This window comes from Citrus sinensis, chromosome 7, assembly GCF_022201045.2.
Source record: "Citrus sinensis cultivar Valencia sweet orange chromosome 7, DVS_A1.0, whole genome shotgun sequence".
NCBI lineage: Eukaryota > Viridiplantae > Streptophyta > Magnoliopsida > Sapindales > Rutaceae > Citrus > Citrus sinensis.
In genome coordinates, this window is record NC_068562.1 from 26,504,587 (window position 1) to 26,528,267 (window position 23,681).

Sequence of the window (23,681 nt, forward strand, 5' to 3'; positions counted from 1 at the left end):
TAAATAAAATGAAAATTTTACCCCCAAATAAATTAAAAGACTATTTTATCTTATAAAAATTTTGAAAAATAAAAAATTATAATCATAAAAATATCCCTAAATTTAATATAAAAAATCCCAAATAAAGGTGCTCAACTAATTTTTACTAAATTTAGATTTTACAAAATTTTAATAATTATTTTTATTAAAAATTATAATTTTGCAAAATTTTAATTAAAAAAACTGAATTTATTTATTAAAAAATTATAATTTTGTAAAATTTTATTAAAATAACTGAATTTATTTCTTAAAAGAATAAATCCTAAAATTTTAATAATTTAGGGGATTTTTATTAAATCCCAAAATTTTACAATTATTTAATTTTTACTAAATTTAGATTTTACAAAATTTTAATAATTATTTTTATTAAAAATTATAATTTTTCAAAATTTTAATTAAAAAAACTGAATTTATTTATTAAAAAATTATAATTTTGTAAAAGTTTATTAAAATAACTGAATTTATTTCTTAAAAGAATAAATCCTAAAATTTTAATAATTTAGGGGATTTTTATTAAATCCCAAAATTGTACAATTATTTTTATAATTATAATTTTATATTAAAATATTTTTTTATTAAAAATAAAAATTCTAATTTTGGGATTTATTTTTATTAAATTTAGGGATATTTTTATCATTATAATTTTTTTATTTTTTAAAGTTTTATAAAATAAAATGGTCTTTTAATTTATATGGGGGTAAAATTGTCATTTTATTTAAATTATTTAACGGTGTTAGTGCAAAAGTAGCTAGTTGATACAAATGTGAAAAGAAAGGTGGTGCAGAGAACATGTTACAATTTTTTAGTGGTTGGATAAAAATAAGGCAAAACAAAAGTGGTGCAATGATAATTTTCCAATCTTGATAAAAGAGAAGGAAAAAGAGTTGAAAAAAAAATTAATCTTTATTTCGAGTAGTGTTTTGAATATCCCTTTCATTATCCTTTTAACACCCTTTCTTGATATAATTGCATCTAAGGACATACATTTAATCTCATTTAAGTACTTTTGTATTATCCACCTCCTTACTTCAAATAATAATAATAATAATAATAATAATAGTTTATTATAATTAACTACTCGATGAGTACTTTGTATAATAAATTGTAATACAAATAATGTAACAAACAACCAATGAATATAGGCCATTGATTTTGATATTCTTAAATCCAATGGATAAAAATAATTTTAACATAAAACAAAGTACAAGTGTAATAGATATTTATAGAGAATTTTTTTAATCATATGTTTACTTATTTTTTCAAATAAGTCCTCATTGATTTTTTATAATTAAATGGTTTTGTCATCCATGTTTTCTACATTTATTTTTACAATATTTTTAAAAGATTTAAATGATTATTATATTCATAAAGATCCACAAATTTTGAATATATTTTTGTACTTGCATTTATAATTTCTTGTCTCTCTTGAGACATAAACTAAATTTTTATTCTAACACACACACACACACACACATTCAATCTATTTTCCATCCTAAATGCATACCATCAATGTTGTCACATAGATTTTGTAATCTAAATTTACTATTCTGAATTATAAGAGATATTATATGTGATAAATATCTTATAAATCTAATGAATTATTAAAAAGATGGTACAATGAATAAATTAGCAAAGCCTCTAATGAAAAGATTGCAAGTCTTTAATCTGATCAATGATTCAAACATGTGAAGAAATAATCAATTAAATTGAATGTCACTATATTTATTAAATAAACTAAAAAACCCAAATTTATCTATAAATGATATAGAAATGGTAAACAAAATATTAGAAATTAATAATTTCAATGAAGGAAATATAAAATAAATTAAAAAGTTAAGAGATCAACTAAGTAAGAATTTAATAAAGTTAAACAATTCATAAAAGATTTCAACATTAAAGACCATGATATATTAAAGAAAGAGATCATTAATATAATGAATAAAAACTCAATAGATATAAGATTAAACAAGTTAGAGATTCAATTAAATAAAATAGAAAAAATTGTTGAGCAGTTTGGTACTAACTTTGCTATAAATATAAATGGAGAACTTCAAAAAAATTCAAATGCTAGCAGTAATGTTGCCTGACTGCAGCTTGGGGTGTAAACAGCCTGGGGTGTAAACAGCCGGGATATAAAGTAAAACTTTAAAATTTATCAACCTGTTTTTAATAATTATTATCTTTTGTAAGGGTTTGAAAATTACGTAAGCTTTGCCATTTTTGGGAAAGGTACGTACGCATGTCTGCGTTTATTGAAAAGGCAATTCGATAAGTAAGGAAACGCGAAAGTCAGTGAAGCAGGTTTTGAACGTGCGTAGGCGAGGCACCACGTGGTACTCTTCGATCGCCCCAGAAGTAGCATTCAAGAATGTAAATAGCTAATATGAGCATTCAGTTATGTTCATTATTATTAATATGAATTTTCCTAATATTAATGAGGCCTTATGTTTTTTTATTAAATAATCCAGAAATGGTTGAGACTTTCATATTTTCTTGGAAGTTTGAGAATAAATAATAGTAGATTATATGATGTTCTGTTATTTAGACATAGAAATCTGGACAATTAAAAGATTTACAGATGTGGGCATAATAAAAGTGACACATAATTTTAATATAATTCAGCTCTTAGTTTATGTCTTGACAAGAAGAAAATAAATGTTTTTACCAATAAAAGAAAGCTTACAATCAAGCTACTGCTCTTTTTTTTTTTTTTTTTGGCTTCTGTTGTTATTGTGTTTCTGTGTTGAGTGAGAAAGACTTACTATTTTTAACACCGGTAGACAATAAATAACTTAAAATTGAAACTCAATCTCTATGACTACTAATCTATCTTACTTTTTTAATGTGCAAACTTCATTTCAACTCCAAATAGAATGACAATCTTCATTTCATCATCTAGAAGTATGGAAACCTCAATTTACATTTATTTTCACGTAAAAGATGAGGGTAAATAGAGAACATGTTGATGATTTTTTTTAATTTTCTTAATAATAAATGACGATAACTTGATGTTTTCATAATTTTAGGAAATAATTAAAGATTGTCATTCTAAGTAAGGAATAATGATTTTTGGTACTTAAAATCAAATTTAAATAGAAAAAAGAAGCACATTAATTCTCTATCATAATATTAAATGTTGTCCATTGTACCCAACATGTATCAATAAATTATATGATATAGTGTTTGAACATGTATCAACTTATTTGTAGTGAAAATTCAAGTTTGATTTCTAAATTTTATGTCTAGAGTGTTCAATCAATGTCAGGTTTAATATAGAGAAACTGAAAAGAGTCTCTTTTATAGAAGAATAGAATAAAAAGAGCTCAAAATTAGATTTAGCTATTCAGGATTTTATGGTTGACAGTGGACATTAATTTTTTAATGATTTTTATTATTCTTGGCTTGGGTTAGATTATATGGGTTTACGAAAATGAGCCCAATCTAATGAATTTGATTGAAAAAAAAAAAGTGACCCCTCAAACCAATATAATCCATTCAACCCATTTAAATTTAATTGGATTAAATCCTTTGGATTAAGTTGGGTTTGTCCACCCTATCCTACACTCTTGAATCCAGCTGATGAACTCAACAAAATAAACGTTTGGGCTCTTACAGCCCAACAACTGTATTTTTTTGTCAACTATTGAAATTTTCTTTCAGCCCAACTATTGAATTTTTCTTTTGGCCCAATTTCTGAGCCCAACTATTGAATTTCTCTCGAATCCAGCTGATGGAATTGAACAAAAATAAACGTTTGGGCTCTTTCACCACAACTATTGAATTCCGAACAAACCTTGTGGATTCATCCTAATTCCTATGCAACTGCTGAACTTAACTCAACGGCTGAGCTGAACCAACCTTATTGGATTGGACTCTTCCAATCCAAGTGCCGAACAAAACTTTTCACTTCACCAGCCTCCATGACGTCATCCCCTCTTTTATTATTATAGCTTTCCACATATCTTATTACAACAGGCAATCACAGAGATACAAAATCTTCCATAATGTTTTTACTCAAGTTTGTACAAAAATTTAGATAGAACGTTGGGGGCGAACAGCAATTGCCTTTTAAAAGGCAAACTGGGGAGATTAAAGTGGGTTGACTCTTAGATGTCAATTCAGCAACGGGCTTGGTTGGAGCCCATTAAAATATAACACGTAATTGTTGCTGATAATGGTTGCCTTTATAAAAAACCTACACCACATACATTTAACGTGGCATGGTCAGAGTTGATTCAGATTTTTGTATATCAATATTTACATATATGCAGCTATACTTGTCCACTATAACTACATCACATTCAATCTTTTTTTTCCCCTTTCTTCTCATTTTCGTTTCCCAAACCATCGTACGGTTGCTGGTTTTTTGTTAAAAATACACATAGAGCAAGATTTTATTTAAAGAGAGAAATATGATAATAACGAGAAACAATTATTGTACAATAAACATACTCTCAAGATAACCATAAATTTCTGTAACAAAGAAAAACTCTTGGGAATTCCTAGTGCATTGCAATCTCTCCATTGTAAGAATTTAAGACTGGAGGGGATGCAATGCAACGGGAGTACCCAAGACTCTCTCTCTATATAAGAACACGTACAATAGCTACAAACTCAGCAAACCCTAGAGAGCATTAAAACCTAGCTGGGTAGTAGTCTTATTCATCACCACATATCAGCAGCCATATATGTGTATTTAAAGAGCTTGAGTGCAGCAAGAGCCTAAACAAACATGGCCATGCACACAAATACACAAGTAATACCATCAGCTCTCTCTCTCTGTTACTTCTAGTCTTCAACAGTTGTACTATCAGCTATGCAAGATACTCAACTTAAACACAGAACAATCATAGTGAACATTTTATAGTTATATCGGTGTTAATTAAAGGTGGATATTAACTGATGATTAGGTAGCTACCAGAAGAAATTATTGAGGTGGGATGAAGCTTGAGATGAATCTTCTTGATCATGCGATGGAGAATGCACGTGTCTTCCTTCGTAGGTGGTGATTACCATTCTTGGATCTTCTGCTAATCTCTCAACTCGTTTCTTTACGCGACAATTATCTTGTGTACAACGGTAATAGCTCCTGCATGTTTAAATGACAAATATGTAAGCAGTGAGCAGCAATGCAGGTTTCAAGTTTGGTTGATGATTGAAAATGCATTCATGCAGGCTGAAACGATAGCTCGTAGAGATTATTACTAGTTTCACTTGTGAAGTAAAATAAGCGACACGTAAAAGTTCAAATACATAATCTTAATTCTGGACTCTAGTATTTATCTGAAAATTGAGTCTATTATCGATATCCCTTGTATGCATCCATACATTATAAAATTCAAATTAAACTTCGCCCAAACGCAGCGCTATTTCATTTGTATAGAAGCCCATAAACATAACTCATAGTTAAAAATCAGCTAAAAAATTAAGGATTACCTCAAGCTGAGTTTTGAATAGTGAGTTAAAAGTCAGCTCGCAAATTAAGAATGGCCTCAATTTAAATGCACCAGTTATCCACATTTTTATTGTTGATTGAATCGAATTGGATATTTCTTACTGGCTTGTATTGATTTTGTAGTCTGACCTTTTGTTGATACAGCCAAACAGGATATTTCAGGTGGTGAAGGATATGAAGTTTGATACCTAGAATGAAGAGACTAAAAACGTCCTTAAACATAATTTTAGAAAAAACAAATTGTGATTTGTTTATTAAATATTTTTTCTATTAATTCACAAGATTATGGGAGTCAAACCAAGTTTATATATTTCAATGTATAGTTTACACCCATCCGCTTTTACCTCCCAGGCTCAAAACAACCACATTTTTGTGTTAAAATTTGATGTCAACTGGGTAACAATGAATTATGAAAACTATACAGAGATTAGAGGGTAAGTGCTAAAATTAAAAACTGTACGAGGGAAAGTGAATATCTCTCCACATAATTCCAAAGTCAAAGGCTAACCATACAAATAGATTAAAACTGTAGCTACCTATTTCTTTTCTACAGTAATACCGGGAAAGACTTATTTCAGCTCTAAGATGGAGAACATTGTTTTTGACTTTGCATTGCATGCAAGTCTTCGTATTTGTAGTTACCAAGAATTTCAAGAACACAAATGATTACAAAACAAATGACGTTCATGATTAATGCTTATGAGAAATCCAATCGTCCAGAGCTGAAATTATAGCATTAGAATTTTCCTTGACATTTAAGAGATCTTAACACTTAGATCAATGAGTACCTCTATCTAAGTTTTTATTTTTTATTATCACTAATAAAATCTCTCTCGTACCTCATACCATCAAGGTTTGGCCCGAAAAAAAGAACTTCACACTCATTATTAAAAAAAAATTATTAGTGCTAAATATAGATAATAGCTTTCAATCTTGTTATTCAATATGATTCAAAAGCCTAATTTTTATATATTAAAAAAATGAATGATCTATGATGAGAAAATATTCAAATACAATAATTTAGGATTCTTCCACATTTTTCATTCCATAACAGTTACATCATAATGGCATGATTCTTATTTTGATCATAATCTCTAAGAACTTTGTTTGATCCTATGACCTACATTTTAATTCTTATCAACTAATACCTACAGATAAGGTTTATGCATCAACATTTAACATTATGACTTGATAATCTTCTAACTATTTAAGTTTCTTACTATATTTCCATAATTCGATAACTGTTTTTGACGCGCAATTATAAACCCCTTATGAACTTAATTGTAATCAGTCTCAAAAATGTACCCAAGATAAATATAATTGATCAATTATATATCTTGGTTGGAGATCTTCTAGCTTCCTTGTTATAGTATTTAATAATTGATCAATTTGCAAATTTGAATAATTACATTGTGATTCATCATCTTTTAAAGCTAATTATTAGTTCTTTTTGGCTTTTGCATTAGATTATACATAGTGTCAAAAATGATTAATGTTAACTCATATATATTCAACCATTAAAAATCTTTTGCACTAGCTAAGCTCTGTAAAAGCCTAATAGTAATGATACCAACAATAATAATAAGAGAGAGATAGAAGACATAGCATGTGTATGGGGTACATCTAAGGCTAAAATCAAATTATATGTGAACTTTTCATAAGATTATTAATGATAAAAAAAAAAGAACAAAAGTAAATTTATAATTGCTAACCTGGGATGCTGTGTGTTCTTTACAACTTTCTGGCCGTACTTTCTCCACTTATATCCATCATCTAAGACATCAATATCACTCATTGTTTTGAAGCAAAACCTAGGCTCTCTGACCTTCCTTCTTGATTTTATTTTCTTCATTTTCATTGCGGCAACACCAAGATGATGATCATCCACCGTTCTCTTGTTACTCAAGCACTCATTTACATCTCCGCCCCATGCCCTAAAAAAGGTTGTATTAAAGCAGAAAATTGTTCATAATTAGAAGCACAAGAAAAGAGGATGAGAAAGCATTTGCATGGAAATTTTTCTTGGTAATTGAGTCAATTTACGTTAAAAAAATTAGCTATAGTAGATGCATATACATCCTAATCTTAGTATTTTCTTTTTTAAACCATATTAATGAAGAAAGAACGAACAAAAAAGTGCAAGAGTTAAAGAAAACTATTTTCCTTTCACCAAAGGATTATAAAAGTAGAAATAAAACTGAAAGAAATGGTTAATTTGAGAAAGCATCGCGAGTCCTCTAAAAGCTCTCTGTTGATGAGATTCTTGGGATAATTTATAAATTAATTGGAGTTATCAAAGAAAAAAGGGAACAATGAAATAGAAATAAACAGGAGAAACCATGGAAAGGAGAAACTTTTGCGTGATTAATTTTGATTCTCTTTGTAAAGTGTGAGATCCTTTTACCAGAGATTTGCACTTGATCTTTGCAATGAAAGAAGTTGGGCCCCTCCTCCCAAATTATCACAAGTAGTTTGTTTTAAGTTACCAGCTGCTGCTGCTGATGAAAGTAGGGTTTCAGTGAGGTTAATGGTAGAAGGCACATCAGCTGCTGCAAGTGATGAAGGAAAAGCTTTGAGAGATTGATTACCTAAAGGAGCAAAGTTCAAGTTTGAAGCAAAAGGAAAGAAACCCATTTGTGTAGGCATCTCTTGTCCTTCAAACAAGCTTTGGTTCAACATGGCTTGTGAAGTTGATGACATAAATTTCTCTCTTGATGACACAAGAAGATCAAAAACAAGTAAGCTCGGTACCTTAAATAGAAGAAAGCTATCAAGACTAGTGAGGTTTTGAGTCTAGATTAAAAGAATATAAGAAAGGGTTTGTTTCTCTTCAAACTTCTAGCTTTACAAATATATGAAAATTACAAAATACCTATAAGTTTATGTCATCACCAAGACCAACCACTTTCCCTCTTTGCCTTTAACAAATTTTGGCTGCTCCTTATTTTTTTTTTTAATTTTATTTCCTTTAAAAAATATATTGAGAAAAGTTAGCTGGCTATCGTTTATAAAAATAACTAAATAGATTGATTCTAACGGCAAAGAACTTAACATTCAACTGAAATGGTTAGTATTTTTGACCTCAAAAGTAAGAAAAAAATTTCATGTCTCCTATGGTTAGTGGAAATTTCCTATTATGTGAAGTCAACAATACACGACAAAGAGTGAAGCAGTGGCTGTTAATTTATGCAATCTAAAATGTACCTAAAAATGACTTAAATGATAATAGAAAAAATCGAAATCCTATGAGCATACAATAATAAAACATATTTCTAAAACGTTAATTACGTGAAAATTATTTGTTGATTTTAAAAAGAGTATAGACAAGAAGAGAATGATGAATATATTTAGCTATTAAGCTATATCATTTTCGTTTTCTAGGGTTTCTTTTTTATCTTTTCCTTTTTTAACTAGGATTTCTTTTGGGCAGCTAAAGGAAAAATGTACATTATTCATATATCAAGGGCAATGATGATAGATCTTGGGTGCAAATCTCTCCTCTGCATCAGATGTGAAGATATCATAATCATGATTGATTTATATATAGAGGCCCTATTTGACTTTTTTCAGAGAAAAAGCTTCTCGCCTTTTCTCATCTTCTTTTTGCCATTTTTCACTTGCTTTTTTTTTTAATTTTTTTCCCATTTTTTATGTATACTTTCTCAAATTACCCCACATATCTACCCACCATTTCTCAAATTCCAAAACCAACCTATAATAATGTTATCATCTCTTCAATTAAACATAATAACCCCTTGTAACTTTTTCCTTTTTAATTTTTCATGATTAAGTATAATTACTATTTCTTTAGTACCAAAGTTCTTGTTATGATATATATAGATATATCTATTGATTACACAATCCTTGCCATAAGTTAAGCTAATCTAAATTTCAATTATTATTTTAATGTTGTACTTGGTCGAAATGTGAAACCAAGATAAAATGATTTACATCATTTAGTAGAATATCATGCATGACTATATATTAATTTGATTGTTAAAAATCATACAGAATAATAAGTTTCTAAAAGCTATAATTTTACTTCAATGCTTGATCAGAGGGAATAGGAACTTCTGATGATGCAGTTATTTTGTATGCAATAGAAACAATAATTATGTTATTTTCATAGTAATAAACTAATAATTAAGTTTGGATCTTGATCTATGATTATTTTCTTCATAACTCTACACTAGTAACTAAATATTTTTATCCACTAATCCTCCTATATATGATAATTTCCTAATCATTTGTACCTATATTAAGAATTTCAAATAGGATGGTTTCGTGAGGTTCCATATATATTTACCCTGTTATTCACTTTGAAAAAATTGCTATTATATCTTCTAAACAAATTAAAAAAATTGCATATAAGATGCAATCAATACATGTCAACTTAACCAAAAAAATGAGAAAATTTATAATTTAAATAATGTATAAAAAGAGAATAAACTAAAACAATAATGATAATAAAAAACTATTACAAAGTTTGGATACAAATTAAAATTAGTGTAATGTTAATAATATTTCTGCATTTGAATTAATTTGTGACTTATTGGGGTTGTTGCTGGCGTGGAGCTAACGTAAAGCTGATGTCACAAGAGTACGAACCATGGGAATAATATCTCGCATCATCTACAGAGATCCCTTTAGGTTCTTAAAATTTAGGTTAAAATAATATTTAAGTACTCTTTTATTTTAATTAATTATATTTTATAATTTAGTTTTAATCCATATGGACCCTACGTTCGAACGAAAGAATGTGGGGTGGCAAACTTCATCATTTCTTTTTGTCTCTGTTTATAGGTAGCCATGATGCCACTTAGATTTTCAATTACTTTTTTAATTTTTAATTTCTTTTTAAATATTTTACTTTTTCTGCTTTTATCAATTTACATGTTTCTATTATGTTTGGTCAAAAAAAGAACTTTTTATTTTGTTTTTAATCTTAATTTGCTTTTAATTTAAAGGTGTTTTGGCCATCTTTTCAGGTTAAACATTCAGTTAATTAGTATACATTGGTACATAGCATCCAATGGGGAACTTAAATTGATGTTATTCAATGTTTTTTACGGATACAAAGGAATTAATTCAAAGTTGTAGTTTCAATTTTTTTTAAGATTAAAATTCCGTACTGAAGAATTTTTACTAAGTACTAAATTAATAATTATGATTTATTTTTATTTTATTTTTATTGCCTGAAAATTATGGATTCAATGCTAATCATTTCCCTTTTTTATTAACAATTTCAAATAAAAAATATTTAAAATTAGTTTAATTAATAAGTGATGATACAACCATAAATTCTTGTACAAATTTATTTTGTATAAATTGATTTGACATTAATTTATTAGTTAAATAAAAATAGAAAATAATAAAAATAAATCATGTGGATCAAAAGATATTTAATCCAATCAATTTAATCATGCCACATTAGTTTGTACAAAAAAAATTATACAAGAGTTTATAATTCTATTATTACTCTTAATAAAAATACATATATCATGATTATGAATATAGTTTCTGAAAAGGAATCAAAATATTTCTATTACTGACTAATTAAAGAATAATTGGGAGCCAATATATATATATATATATAATTATTTTTATTATAACATGTTGTAATATAATATTTAAAATATAAATGTAGAAATATTTTTTTTCTGTTTATAATGAAATTGTATATTTTAGACCTGCTTCTAGTTTTAGCTAGTTTCCTCTTGGGAAGATAAAAAGAAAATTAATGTGACTTCTGAATGGGACATGAGGCTATTATGGAGCTCATCAGAGACTGGAAGATTTCTGTATATTCACTTTTGTGTCTACAACGGATTTCTTTTGTAGATTTGTTCTGGTATTTTGGTATTTTATAGAATGAAATTTATGATTTGTGTTTTTTTTTTAAAAAAATATCTATAAATTATGTGGTAAATGAGTTAAAAATACAATTGTAACATGCATTTGAATAATTGAATGGCTCCAGTTCCGTGGAACGATTACACTAGAGATTATCATCTAGATCCCACAGTCTTTATAATTTACATATAAAGGCATAGCTACTCTATTTATTTTATATAGATACTTAATCGCTATTATTTTGATCCAATTACTATTAAAAACGATAGGAATAGTCGTGCATGCTTTCGATACATACTTCTCGTCTCTCAAGTTTTTGTCCGGTATGTACTTAGTCTTAAATGATTTGTTGAGAGATATATGTGATGAAAAATTTAACAAATAAGAGAGTATATATTAAAAAAATTTTAAGAATTTCTCTTGATAGTATATAATGAATTTTGAATATCATACTATAGTGTATAAATTTTTATGAAAAATGTATCGAATTCCTTTATTTTTAATACGGATTGAGGAATAAAACCATTTCTTGGTTAGATAGTTTTAGTTTTCATCTTAATTCTTCATTTCTTAATACCTTTATAGAATGATGCCCAATTCATCTAATAGTAATATGGAGTACTAAATTTCTCCCTCATTGAAGTAGATATTCTCACTGCTGCATAGATCAAATTATTATTCTAACAAATTTTATTATAGAATCATTTCACTTGTAATGTAATTTTAAAAAACAAATGTAAAAAGCAAATAAGGATACGTTGAATACAAATGGACAAAATATGCTCTTATTTGGGAAATTATAAAAAAATCATAGACCTAGACGATAAGAAGCCCGCAGATAACATAGCCCTGTCATTTTTTTTCTCTCTAGAATATCCCTCTCTCAGTCTTATCTAATAATATACATCTGAATGAATGAGACGCTGCCCAGACTCCAAATCCTATCTTTGCAGATGCTTCCCGTCCCCTGCCATGGCAGCTGTGTCATTGTAATTTGTATTATATACGAAGCTGTCATTGACATGACATCTCTATCTCTTTTTATCGATATTGTGCTTTGTGGGGATTCTTTTTTTTTTTTTTTGGTTCACTTGTACTTCTCACAAGCCACAACACATGCAAGCATGATGAAATTTGCAGTATCTACAGCTTCTAGCCGATGCTCACAATCACATGCTAGTTTAGAAGTGTTGGGTGGCGCAGAAATTTTGAAATCTAATATGGGCTTTTATGAATTACCTTGAGAAAAGATCAAAAGAATAATGGCTTATAATGATCTACAGGCAATTGAATGTTTGTTATACAAATGATATATACATATTTTTATCAATTAAACTATTTTCAGAGCGGCTTCAGTATTGTTGATAATAAAATGTATCAGATCCCTAATAATTGAGTTATCATGATTAAGAATGGTTGTGAAATAGAATTAAACAAGATCAGTATTTTTATCTCAATTACCGTGACATAATCTAATAATCAAATATCACTTAACACATGATGACAAGTAAGATTTAACACATGAAAACAAGTAAGATTTTTTAGCTGGCAGATGAATATTTGTTTTCTTTTGTTATTCCGGGTCTTGTCCTTCACAAGGAATAATTTAAAAAGGTTATTTCTCTAACAAGAAAAAAGAATAAATAAATTTTGTTATTAAGTAACTTACATTATTGCAAAATTATTATTAGAAATTCAAGAATAGTCTAATTGATTCTACTTTTAAATAATTAATTATAATTTAATGGTTAATATAAGTTTATCATAACGTAACTTAACAACACTATTCTTATGCTGCGTTTACTTTTTAGATTGGAGTGGGAATCCTGAGGAGTGGGAATCCTTGGATTAGGAGTGTGGAGTGGGAGTGAGAGTAGGGTATTTACTTAGACTAAATGAAAGTATGGATTATCAATTAGAATCCTAATTATTTGTTTACTTTGTCTTGGATTGTAAGTAAATTGTTTTAAATTATAATTTTATCCTTATGTACAGAATTATAATTTGTAATTAAAAAATTAATAAAAAATATATTTGGAAAATAAAATAAATATTTTATTATATTTATAAATTAATAATAATTACTAATATTCTTAATTATGTAAATCATAATTTTTTATTAATTTAAATTTAAATCATGTGAATAAAAATTATTAATAATAGCAACACAAATGAAATATTATTATTGATAATATATTACAAAATTAATATTTTTTAGAATAAAATATTTATTATTATTAATTAAATAAATAATTAATATTTATTAAAATTAATGTTTAATATTATTAATTTAAATATAATATTTATTTTTATTTTATTAAATTTAATAAAATAAATATGATATAATTATTATTTTTAATAAATATGATATTATTATTATTTTTAATAAATATAATATTATTTATTTTATTAAATATGATATTATTTATTTTATTAAATATTATATATTTATTTTATTAAATATTATTTATTTATTTATTTTTATAAGGATAAAATGGGAAGAGGGGAGAGTGGATTCTCACTCTCACCTCCCCCCATGAGAGTGGAAATCTTACTCCCCACCTCCTCCCATGGGAGTGGAAATCTCACTCCCCACTTCAAAATTAGGTGGAACCCACAGATTCTCACTCCCACTCCCTATTTTTTTAAGGTAAATAAATACTAAAATGAAAAAAATTCACACTCCACACTCCCACTCCAAAAAGTAAACATTACCTTAGAAATTGCGTGTTAATTCAATGAAATCTAATTAGAGAAGTGGAACGAGTGGGTCCAAAACCTATGTGTGTAAGGAGGCCACCTGAGAAAATAAGCTTTCTTTTCTGATGAACTGAACTTCAAAACCAAACGAACCACGCGCTGCCACTTGCCTTCAGTTTTTGAAGTTTTGGGAAACCCCTTTTTTCGGTTTTTGATTTACCCACTTTCTTCCTTGGTTTATTTTCATAATAATAGAAACAAATTGTTAAAACTTAAACTGTAACCTTTTTATTAATTATCATTTTACCATTTTATCCTTGGAGTAGCTGTGTAGCCAAATGAAATTAGGTGTTATGCCCTGGGTTTCAAATGTATTTTTTGTTTTTTTATCTTTCTTCTATGTATAGTCAAATCATTTTCAAGGAGAGATTAATTTATTTGGTGGTTAGACCAAATTATAATTAGATATTATATTATGGCTCTAGAGCCAACAACACACCAATTCAAATAAAATTTTTTTTTTGGCCTATTCAAATTGTTATTAAGTAAAGACAGAGTTATAGTTTGGCCTACTCCTAAAAGATTCATTAAAATCTCTAAAATTTTATAATTTTGTCTATAAGAATAGAGTTTTTGTTTCTCTCTCAATTATGTCCCTAAATCGATCTCTTCAATACGTACAAAAATAACTCAAATATTATCTTATAATCAAGTTTAATATTAAAATAGTAATTTATATTTTAAGTTTGAGACTTGTTTTGTTAAATATTAATATTTTGTTTAGAACAAGATTCTTAATGTCACATTATGAGATGTATGCATTTTTAACTCTTTTTATGCATTGACATTCACACAAATGTACACTAAAATTTTAATTTAGTCTAGCCTCATTGAAAATTTTAGGTCTACCTTTATTTTTAAATTATCTTATTTAGTTAAGCATCTGAATTCGAATCCTAAATTAAACATTTGATTTAGAGTCTCTTAACTTTTTTTTAAACAATAAACAAATAAATAATGGACCTATCATGCCCATGTTATACATTTGTGGACTTGTGTCATCGTGATTTTGCAAAAGACCCATTTACCCTTTGAAATGGAATATTTAATTTTAACAGACTAACTAACAAGGACTATTCGTTTCCAAAAACAAAAAACAAAAGAAAAAGAACTACTTTGATAATTTTATACAAACAAAAGAGAGCGTTTTTAGTTATTTATGTATCCGTTTGCTCTCTACTTATTCACAGATATTTACAAATCTAACTGAAAATTAAAGATATATGTTTTTCAAGCTGAAAATTCAAGAAGTTTAACTGTCATATGCTTTTCATCAAGAGTTTTATTATTTGAATAGCAGTAAAACAGTAAGAAGATAGAAATATAATTATTATTCATGCGATACTATATAAGAATTACTCATGTTATAATAACACGATAACATGTAAAATTATAATATTTTTTGTACTATAATACCATTATATTTCTATCTTTTTGTCGTCCCACTGCTGTTTAAATAACATTTTCTCCTTTAAAAAAAAAAACATTTTCCTCTATTTTTTTTTTTAAAAAAAACATTTTCCTCTCTAAAGGCCTTGTGACAAATAACAGTGAGGGGGTATCACTATCACATCAAGGTCATTTCAAGTGTGAAACAGACTGATCAATCTTTAGATGGAATGAAGGGAATGTGATCTGTGGAGGTGTTAGTGACTCTCCAATCATGTCTATTGATTCAATGGTGGATAGTGTGTCAGTCCGGTTCAGATCTTTTCAATTTTTAGAATTTTTAAAAAATAATTAATTAAGGTAACAATTATGAGTTGAACACGTTGCCACAGAGTCTAGTGCTCTAGCTATCATATGTACACGTAGCAAAAGAGAAGCAAGATTTTGTAAGCTAGACTAGCTTGTGGTGTATGAACTGTATGTAAGTTAAAAATTTACTGAATAAAAAATACCATACGATTCGAGTCCCATGGATACACTTTTCTCAAATTTGGTTAAGAGATTTTTAAAACTAATTCAATTAACGTCTTCAAGAGATTGCTTTGTCATTGTTTCAAATATACCCCTTCCCATCCACACACACACAAGTCAAAGAATTTCTCCCTTCAAGATTGGTGTGAGGGGGAAACCGATGACTTAAATTTCGACTATCCTTCTGAGATAAAATTATTTATTTGAGTTTGCCAATTTTTTTTTTCTTATATGCTCTTCGTTTTAACACTATTTTCATGTCAGCAAAGTTTGAGGGACAATGCCAAATAATAAATGCACATAATGACTTTAATCTCCCTCGATTAAAGTATCCTGAATCCAATCGTCTAAAAGCAACAAGATGCCATCATTTTTTTTTTGTTTTTGGTAACGCCTTATTCCATTAATTTTTCCTAGGCAGTTTACTAAAGTATATTTGTTGTACCAATTATCTTTCATGTTTGTACTTTGCAGTGAAAAAAATTGGATTAATTTGCATCATAAGAGATCAAAAATATGGAACCAATTAAGACAAACCGACCAAGATTTACCCAGTAGATTTGCTTAAAAGTAAACTAAAAGATCAAAGTAAAAGCCCTAGCTTGTTTGTCATATGTGTAACTTTTCTTTTCACTCTAATTAAAAATCAATTAATTGCTGCCTCCTTAATTGTGCTATCGAGGTGAGAATATTCTCCTTAAATATGAGCTTTCGTTACACTTTGTCTGATTACAATTTGATTTTGAACAGTAGATTGTCATATACGCGCCTGTCCTTTATCAATTTTCAAAAAATTATTAACCTATTCTCAAAAAAAAAAAATTATTAACCTACTTTCAAATATAACCATAAAAATTATAGCAACAGTTAGGAGTGTGCATTTCAAAATATTAAGGCTTAAATGAATATATGAATGTTTGTTAGTTTCTTTTATATTGCTTCCGGTCTATTTTGTTCCTATAAGCTTAGACAAGTGAATTTCAAATATTTTTGAAATAATTTTGAGAGAAAAATAAGTTAAAATTGATCGAGCTTTTGCCCACTCCCTCTACCTTTAAGGGATTAAAAAAAAGGATAACCAAAAAAAAATGAAAAAGAAAATTTGCACCAAACAAAAGTGCAAGGCCTAACCCTAGCTTATAAGGCTTTGTAATTATGATTGATGACATTATTTAAGGTTGTTTTGATGCTAAGTTATCACCTACTCTGCTCAAATCGGTCAATAATCTCACAAATCTAGAAAGCTTAATGAACTTGCTCATATTTTGAATTCTCCATTTAGTTCTAATTAATTGATCTTTAGTTTATCACCAAAAAAAAAAAAAAAGGTTGATTGATCTACAGATTTGTATTCGTTGCTAATACGATATTTGCAATATTATATGTACATTCCTTTATTTTTTTTACAAAGGGAGAACATGTTATGCATTCCGTTTATTGATTGATACATATCTCAAGGAGTTTTTGAAATAAATGATGCATATTATAAGCCAATTTGTTTTTTCTAATAACTTTATTGTCATCTAAAATTTTCTTACTTACATATTGTCTGTTTTTGTTCCAAACTTTTTAATCTTCCACGTAACTTCGTTACGATGAGGTTTTGAATTTAAATTTTAACACGAGTTTACGAAATATCAAATATTTTAAGATTAGGGATATCTTTATCACAAAAATTTATAATTTATTTTTCTTAATCCATATTTAAAAGTTGCTTTCTCTGTAGATTTCTGCCCGTTGGGAGTTGAGTAATATGATTGTTTTTATGATTCCAATTAACTCTGTTTGTATTGGTTCCTTTGTTCACCAATTTGGCGTCTCACTTTGATTAAAATAAAATTTATTTCAGTGTTTCATTTTCTAATCCGTTCATATGTCGAAATAGTCACCTAACGATTGAAAACAAATGATTGGAAATTAAACAACAATGAAATCAATTAATCTCTCCTTCCTTTTTTATGGTTTTTTTTAAATATATAATATTATTCAGGGGTATTTTAAGGTTTGGGGCCTACCATAAAGAGCAAAAAAAAATCATGCCATTAAAGTCTTTTAGTTATTATTACTTATGTTTGCCATTACAAGTTACCATGTCCATATTTTTCTAACAAGGCAATTATATTTGATATTATAAGGTTTGAAATTGGTGCATACATCCAAAATCATATTATTTTGTGACAATGAGTAGTTGTTAAATTTTTTGTATCTTCTGAAGAATTTTAATCTAGTTGTTCTCTTCATTACAAAAAAAAAATTATGTTTGACTTTTTGTTAAAGGGGTTGACTTTGTAGCTTGCTAAGACTTGTTCATTTGTTCTCAAAAAATTCAATGTTCAATATTGAAGAAATTTAGACAGTGAATATGATTCAGTTTTAGTCATATGTGATTTTCCTACTGAACGTTGAATATGATTCAATCTTAGTGATTCGGTTGTCTTAAAATTACAAGGATGAACTTATAAGAACAATATTTTTAAAACATTTCGTTTAGATATGATAAAATTTAAATTTTTCATTCAAATATGTTTAAACTTTTGTTAAAACAAATGCCACCTAGTAATTTTTTGGCTTCGTAATGAGGAAATTTGCAAAAAAAGAAAAAGAAAAAAAAGATCACTTGAAATGTATATTACTGTTCAAATACTCTTGTGATATTGCTAAATGACATGAATGACATAAATTTTAAGGGTGTGTTTAAGTTAAATTCTATGTAATTATGTGCTTTATATCCTAACCAAGTGTTGTACCCAAAAACTTAAGACATTCATCTAATTAAACATTAGCTGAGTTATGGATTGTAACTTATAGGTTGATGCAACTTAGCATGATTCCAATTTTAAATGAGTCAAATAATCTTGTGATACTGCGAAAATGACATCTATTTATATGAGTCACGTGTGCTTTTTGTTTCTCTGCACATAAGTATTCCCTCTCACAAGTTTTATTTTTCTTATTTCTCTTTAAGGTAAGCAAGGGCTATAAATTTTGTTGATATTACAACTGATGTGATAGTATTGATTGCATTAAAACATTAAATAACGAAGATAAATTATGTGTTGTCTTTTGTTTTCATTTAATTATTTTTTTATTTTTTTCAAGAGGAAAGTAAGTCTTTCATTAATGGTGTGTTTACTTGAGGGTTTAGGGAATGAGAATTAAACACATGTTTACTTGATGAATGTAATTTAATAATGAGAATAAAATGTGTGGATCCCACATATTTTGAGAATAAGGAATGAGAATCTCATTCCCACGGGGGATTGGAAATGAGAATGAAAGAGTGGAAATGAAACACATATTTACTTTCATATCCCTTTAATTTTTTCATATATTTCTGCATTATTCTTGTGCAAATCACAATTAATTTTATTATTTTAAATGTCATTATTATTATTATTAAATTTTATTAACTTTATTATTTTAGTTATTATTAATTATTAATTATTGTTATTTTTATTTTTATTAATATTATCATTACTAACATTTATTATTATTATTATTAATTTTATTTTTTCAATTAATATCATTTTTATAATAATATTTATATATGTATCTAGTTAATGAAAATTACATTATTTAATACTATGGATATTTTGGTAAATTAATTTTCATTTCCATTACTCATTCACATTTATTTTGCTAAGTAAACACACAATGGCATTTAAGCATATTCTCATTCTCATTTATTTTTGTCAACTAAACATTAGAATCTCATTCACATTCCAACACATTCTCATTCCACCTCATTCACATTCCAAGAAGTAAACGCACCATAAAAGACTAATAATGATAAAAAAAAATACATCCCATTAGCAATGCAATTTAAGATCATATCAATCTAAGTACATTACATAGTTAAGATCCAAGACTCAAGTTTAAGTTAGGGTAATCTCTAATAAATAAAACACAATTATAAGCACCACAGATTTTTCTAATAACCAAAGGAAGAATAAAGGATTTCATAAATTAAATTACTTAAGACCAGGAGGAATTTTAGGAGTTGGCCTACCCACTTCAACTTATATGGATCAAACCCTTTTCCAATTGAAGAAAGAAAAATCGTAGTGTGTAATAATGCAATATACAACAACACAATACAAACAACAGAACAAAAACAAAAAAAACCTCAAAATCTCAACAAGAAAAAACCACCCCTCCTAGAGTATTCACAAAAAAGTCTATTGATGAGCCCTCAACTCAGGACATTAGCAATTGACCCTAGGCCCATTATTATAGCCAATCATCGACTCCAATACAGGGACGCCCTCCCAACCTAGACATTAATATGATCTCAATCTGAACATTGTCTACTGCCGCTTGAAGTACCTCAAGAGGAGGAGAGAGCCAATACCCAACAACCATTTGGAAAAACAAACCTACAATAAAGAAAAACAATGTAAAAAGAAAAGGCAACAGAGAATAAGAAAAAAAAGGGAAAATCTAAAAACATAAAAAAAAAACAGCCGACCAAAATATAAAATAAAAAGAAAGAAAAATTAAGAAGGAAAAAAAAAAAACATCGGCCGAGAAGTCCTTGTTCTTCTTCTAGTAGCGCTGTGGTGGCAGCTAACCATCGTCGAATAGAATGTTGTGAGTACGCCGGTGATGGCAACCGACAAAATGAAGTGATGTCACCAAAGTATATATCTAGGCCTAAGATTTAATTTACCATTAATTTTAAAATAAAATTTTAATTATTACAGAGAAATAATTGATTTCTTCAAAGGGAAAAAGGTAATCCGATAATAAGGAAAGGCCGAATTTGAAGCGTAATTATGAATGTAACCATGCAAATTATAAGGGGCGCCAAATTGCATAAAATTAATCATTTTTAAATATAATTATGTCCCAATAAAGCACTTGGAATTTTGTCAATAAGTGAGCAGCTCACGGGACATCAGCAACAACTTTGCAATAAAATCAATTTGTTGTGTGATAATTATTTACTTGATTGATGATGGAAAGCAGCATTAATAATTTCAATCAAATTATCGATTGATGTTACATATGATTTTATGTGTGGGTTGATTTTGTTCGGTAATCGGTGAAATCTTGCAATAATTTTAATGTCTCAACTTAATCCAATTTGATAAAGGGAGGACAATTGTGTTTCTTATGAATTTATTGTCGTCATGCCATACGCTAGACTCATAATAACACGCCTTTAGCTTGTAATATGAAACATAAATTTTACAGACTTGATATTCTAGCAAGCATATCAAACCAAAAGTCTCACTTTTCTTTTAGCTTGATACATTTCAATAACCCTTTTTTCACAAGATATTAAATTCTCTCCCCATTTTTCGAAAAAAATTAAATCATTTTTTGCAATTTGCCTCCACTATTTTCAGCAAAACAAGCAAGAGCTTATTAAAGGAAACCCAGCTTCATGGGCTACTCTTAGGTGCAAGAAACGGGCCTAATTAAGCAATAGCCTCCTATTTCTGTTAAAAGCAACACTCATAATCTGATTATATCCAATTGATGAATAAGGGAGAATCATGCTGTTGTATAATATTAAGGGTAGCTTGGGATTGCCAAGGTTAATGAAATAAACTACTTCTGCACTATAAATGAAATAAGTAGTTGATTAAAAGAGTAATTGGGTGTTTGATTAACTGTACTATTGTGGTTGCTCTAAGTGTGAAAAGTAGAGAATATGCATTTGGTAAATTTCATTACAAAAGTATTGTTTTAATTTATAATAACTAAAATAAATATAATTTAAATTTCCTTTTATTTTTTAGAGTATGTTTAATAAATTATATAGACATGTCTTTTTTCTTTTATAAAACACACAATAGTACATAAAGTGAAAAAACTCAATTAAATAATATCTAACAAACTTTATAATTTGTTGCATAAAATATACTAAAAATTCATACTAATATATAATCCAAATAAAATAAAAAGTAATATGCATTATATTCATATTAAACTTGTTACAATATTAATCCTCAAATTTCTCATTTTTGTGATCCATAGCCATTACTAATACTCTTCTTGTGTTTCTTTCTATTCCTTTATCAAAATTAAATTAGGATTATTTTCAATATTATCAAAATGAAGATCATATTGTGCATTCCTCCTCATATAATTGTGCAATGCCATAGTTGCGATGACATAATTAGTATTAGCGTATTGATTTGTGACAGTAATATGATATCTAATTGTTCATCTATTAGAGTTTGTGGAAAAATAAGACATATTATCTGGAAAATTCTATATTGTAAATTACACATAGAATTAGTAAATGTAAAGTAAAACCAGTCAATTCAAACAATATTATTAATTATTTAAAAATTAACATTGTTTCTATAGAATTTTAGTGAAAAATATTTTATTCATTTACAAAAAATATTTTCTTTAATTAAAAAAATATACTAAAAAAAGTGGAATAAGTTTTATTGAATTGGTTGCCATAAATTCTATATTTATTCTAGGACATTTGTTTGCTTTTTTTCTCCATTTTCTATAATGTTATCTATTTATTACACATGTTAATTAAGCGCAATTATTTATCTTGATGTGGATCAAGTAAAAAATAAATAATAAATATTCATATATTACTAGACACATATATGATATATCAATAAAATTAGATCTAATTTTGAGTATTATGCATATTTTATATAGTTTCAAACTTTTTACTTGTACTTGGAGACCATTTAGGATTGTTGTTGAGGAAATGTAGAAAGATGCAAAATAATTTGATCTTACAACAACTATGAAAGATATTAAAATAATAGTTTTTTTCAAAATCTGATTTTGAGCATAAATTTCATTTTTAATAAAACATCACTTGTGAATGCAAAACTAGCATTATTCAATTTAAATTAAAAAAATCAATAAATATATAAGGTAATAAACATTATACGAGTTTTTATTTTATTGTTGGTAAATTTTATAAGCAATAACTATCAATGCCAATGTGCAAATATACACAACAAGTAATAAAGTGATAAGTATTCAAGATCGTTTCCACATGGATTGATGTTATTCAAAATGCTATGGCACTCACAATAACACAACTCAACTTGAAACCAAAACAAACAATTGTCAAATAATTTCTATCGTAATCAATAATTGAAACAAGAAATAAATAAAACAATACTGTAATGAAATAAACTAGATTAACTGTGTCTAAGATTCGATTGAGAATATAGTAGTTGAATGATCAAACTCTCCTAATGGGGTGACTGTTGTTTACCAAATTAACACCAGTTGTTAGAATAAGTGTTGCAACATCGGGCAGAATAAACTGGCATTCTCAGGAAATCTCATACTTTTAAATCTACTAACAATGACCAGTTGTTCATATATTTATGGTATGATATTATAGACTTTAATCTTTCTACCCAACAAGGTGAACATCTATGTCTAGAGTGTCACAAATCTTAACTTCAAGTATTGCCCTTATGGGATTCAGGACAACCTAATTCAGGAAACTCGACTTAGACACAAGTAATACTCTAATAATGTCCGCTAAGACATGCCCTTTTGCTGCTCTATCTTAACTGAAATTATTAAATGGGTGGTCAACCGAAATAACGGTTATATTCATAAAAGCTATTAGACTAAAATGCTACAGCAATATCAAAGCAACATATAAGAACAGTTAAGAACCCATTGGATTATTTGTCACTCAACTACA

At 27.6% G+C, this 23,681-nt stretch overlaps 1 protein-coding gene across 3 annotated transcripts; it reads right to left on the reverse strand.

Moving 5' to 3' along the window:
• Positions 1-4,431: 4,431 nt before the first annotated feature.
• LOC102627975 (probable WRKY transcription factor 13) lies at positions 4,432-8,345 on the reverse strand. Of its 3 annotated transcripts, none has more exons than XM_052444141.1 (4): positions 8,083-8,345; positions 7,899-7,989; positions 7,207-7,428; positions 4,432-5,128 (listed from the first exon to the last, which is right to left on the reverse strand). In XM_052444141.1, exons 1-4 carry the CDS (start codon positions 8,192-8,194, stop codon positions 4,954-4,956), a joined length of 600 nt encoding a protein of 199 aa, XP_052300101.1. In that variant the 5' UTR covers positions 8,195-8,345; the 3' UTR covers positions 4,432-4,953. The 3 variants fall into 3 exon arrangements, with proteins under 3 accessions (XP_052300101.1, XP_006464514.1, XP_006464513.1); XM_006464451.4 differs by having other exon boundaries at positions 7,899-7,992; XM_006464450.4 differs by having other exon boundaries at positions 7,899-8,345.
• Positions 8,346-23,681: the final 15,336 nt, after the last annotated feature.

Bases quoted from the DNA above. Each gene is read 5' to 3' on its own strand.
- LOC102627975 (XM_006464450.4), bottom strand. From the start codon at position 8,194: ATGTCATCAACTTCACAAGCCATGTTGAACCAAAGCTTGTTTGAAGGA. The intron at 7,429-7,898 runs GTAAAAGGATCT...AACCTTTTTTAG, and splicing joins AGATCAAGTGCAAATCTCTG to GGCATGGGGCGGAGATGTAA. The intron at 5,129-7,206 runs GTTAGCAATTAT...TTAAACATGCAG, and splicing joins AAGAACACACAGCATCCCAG to GAGCTATTACCGTTGTACAC.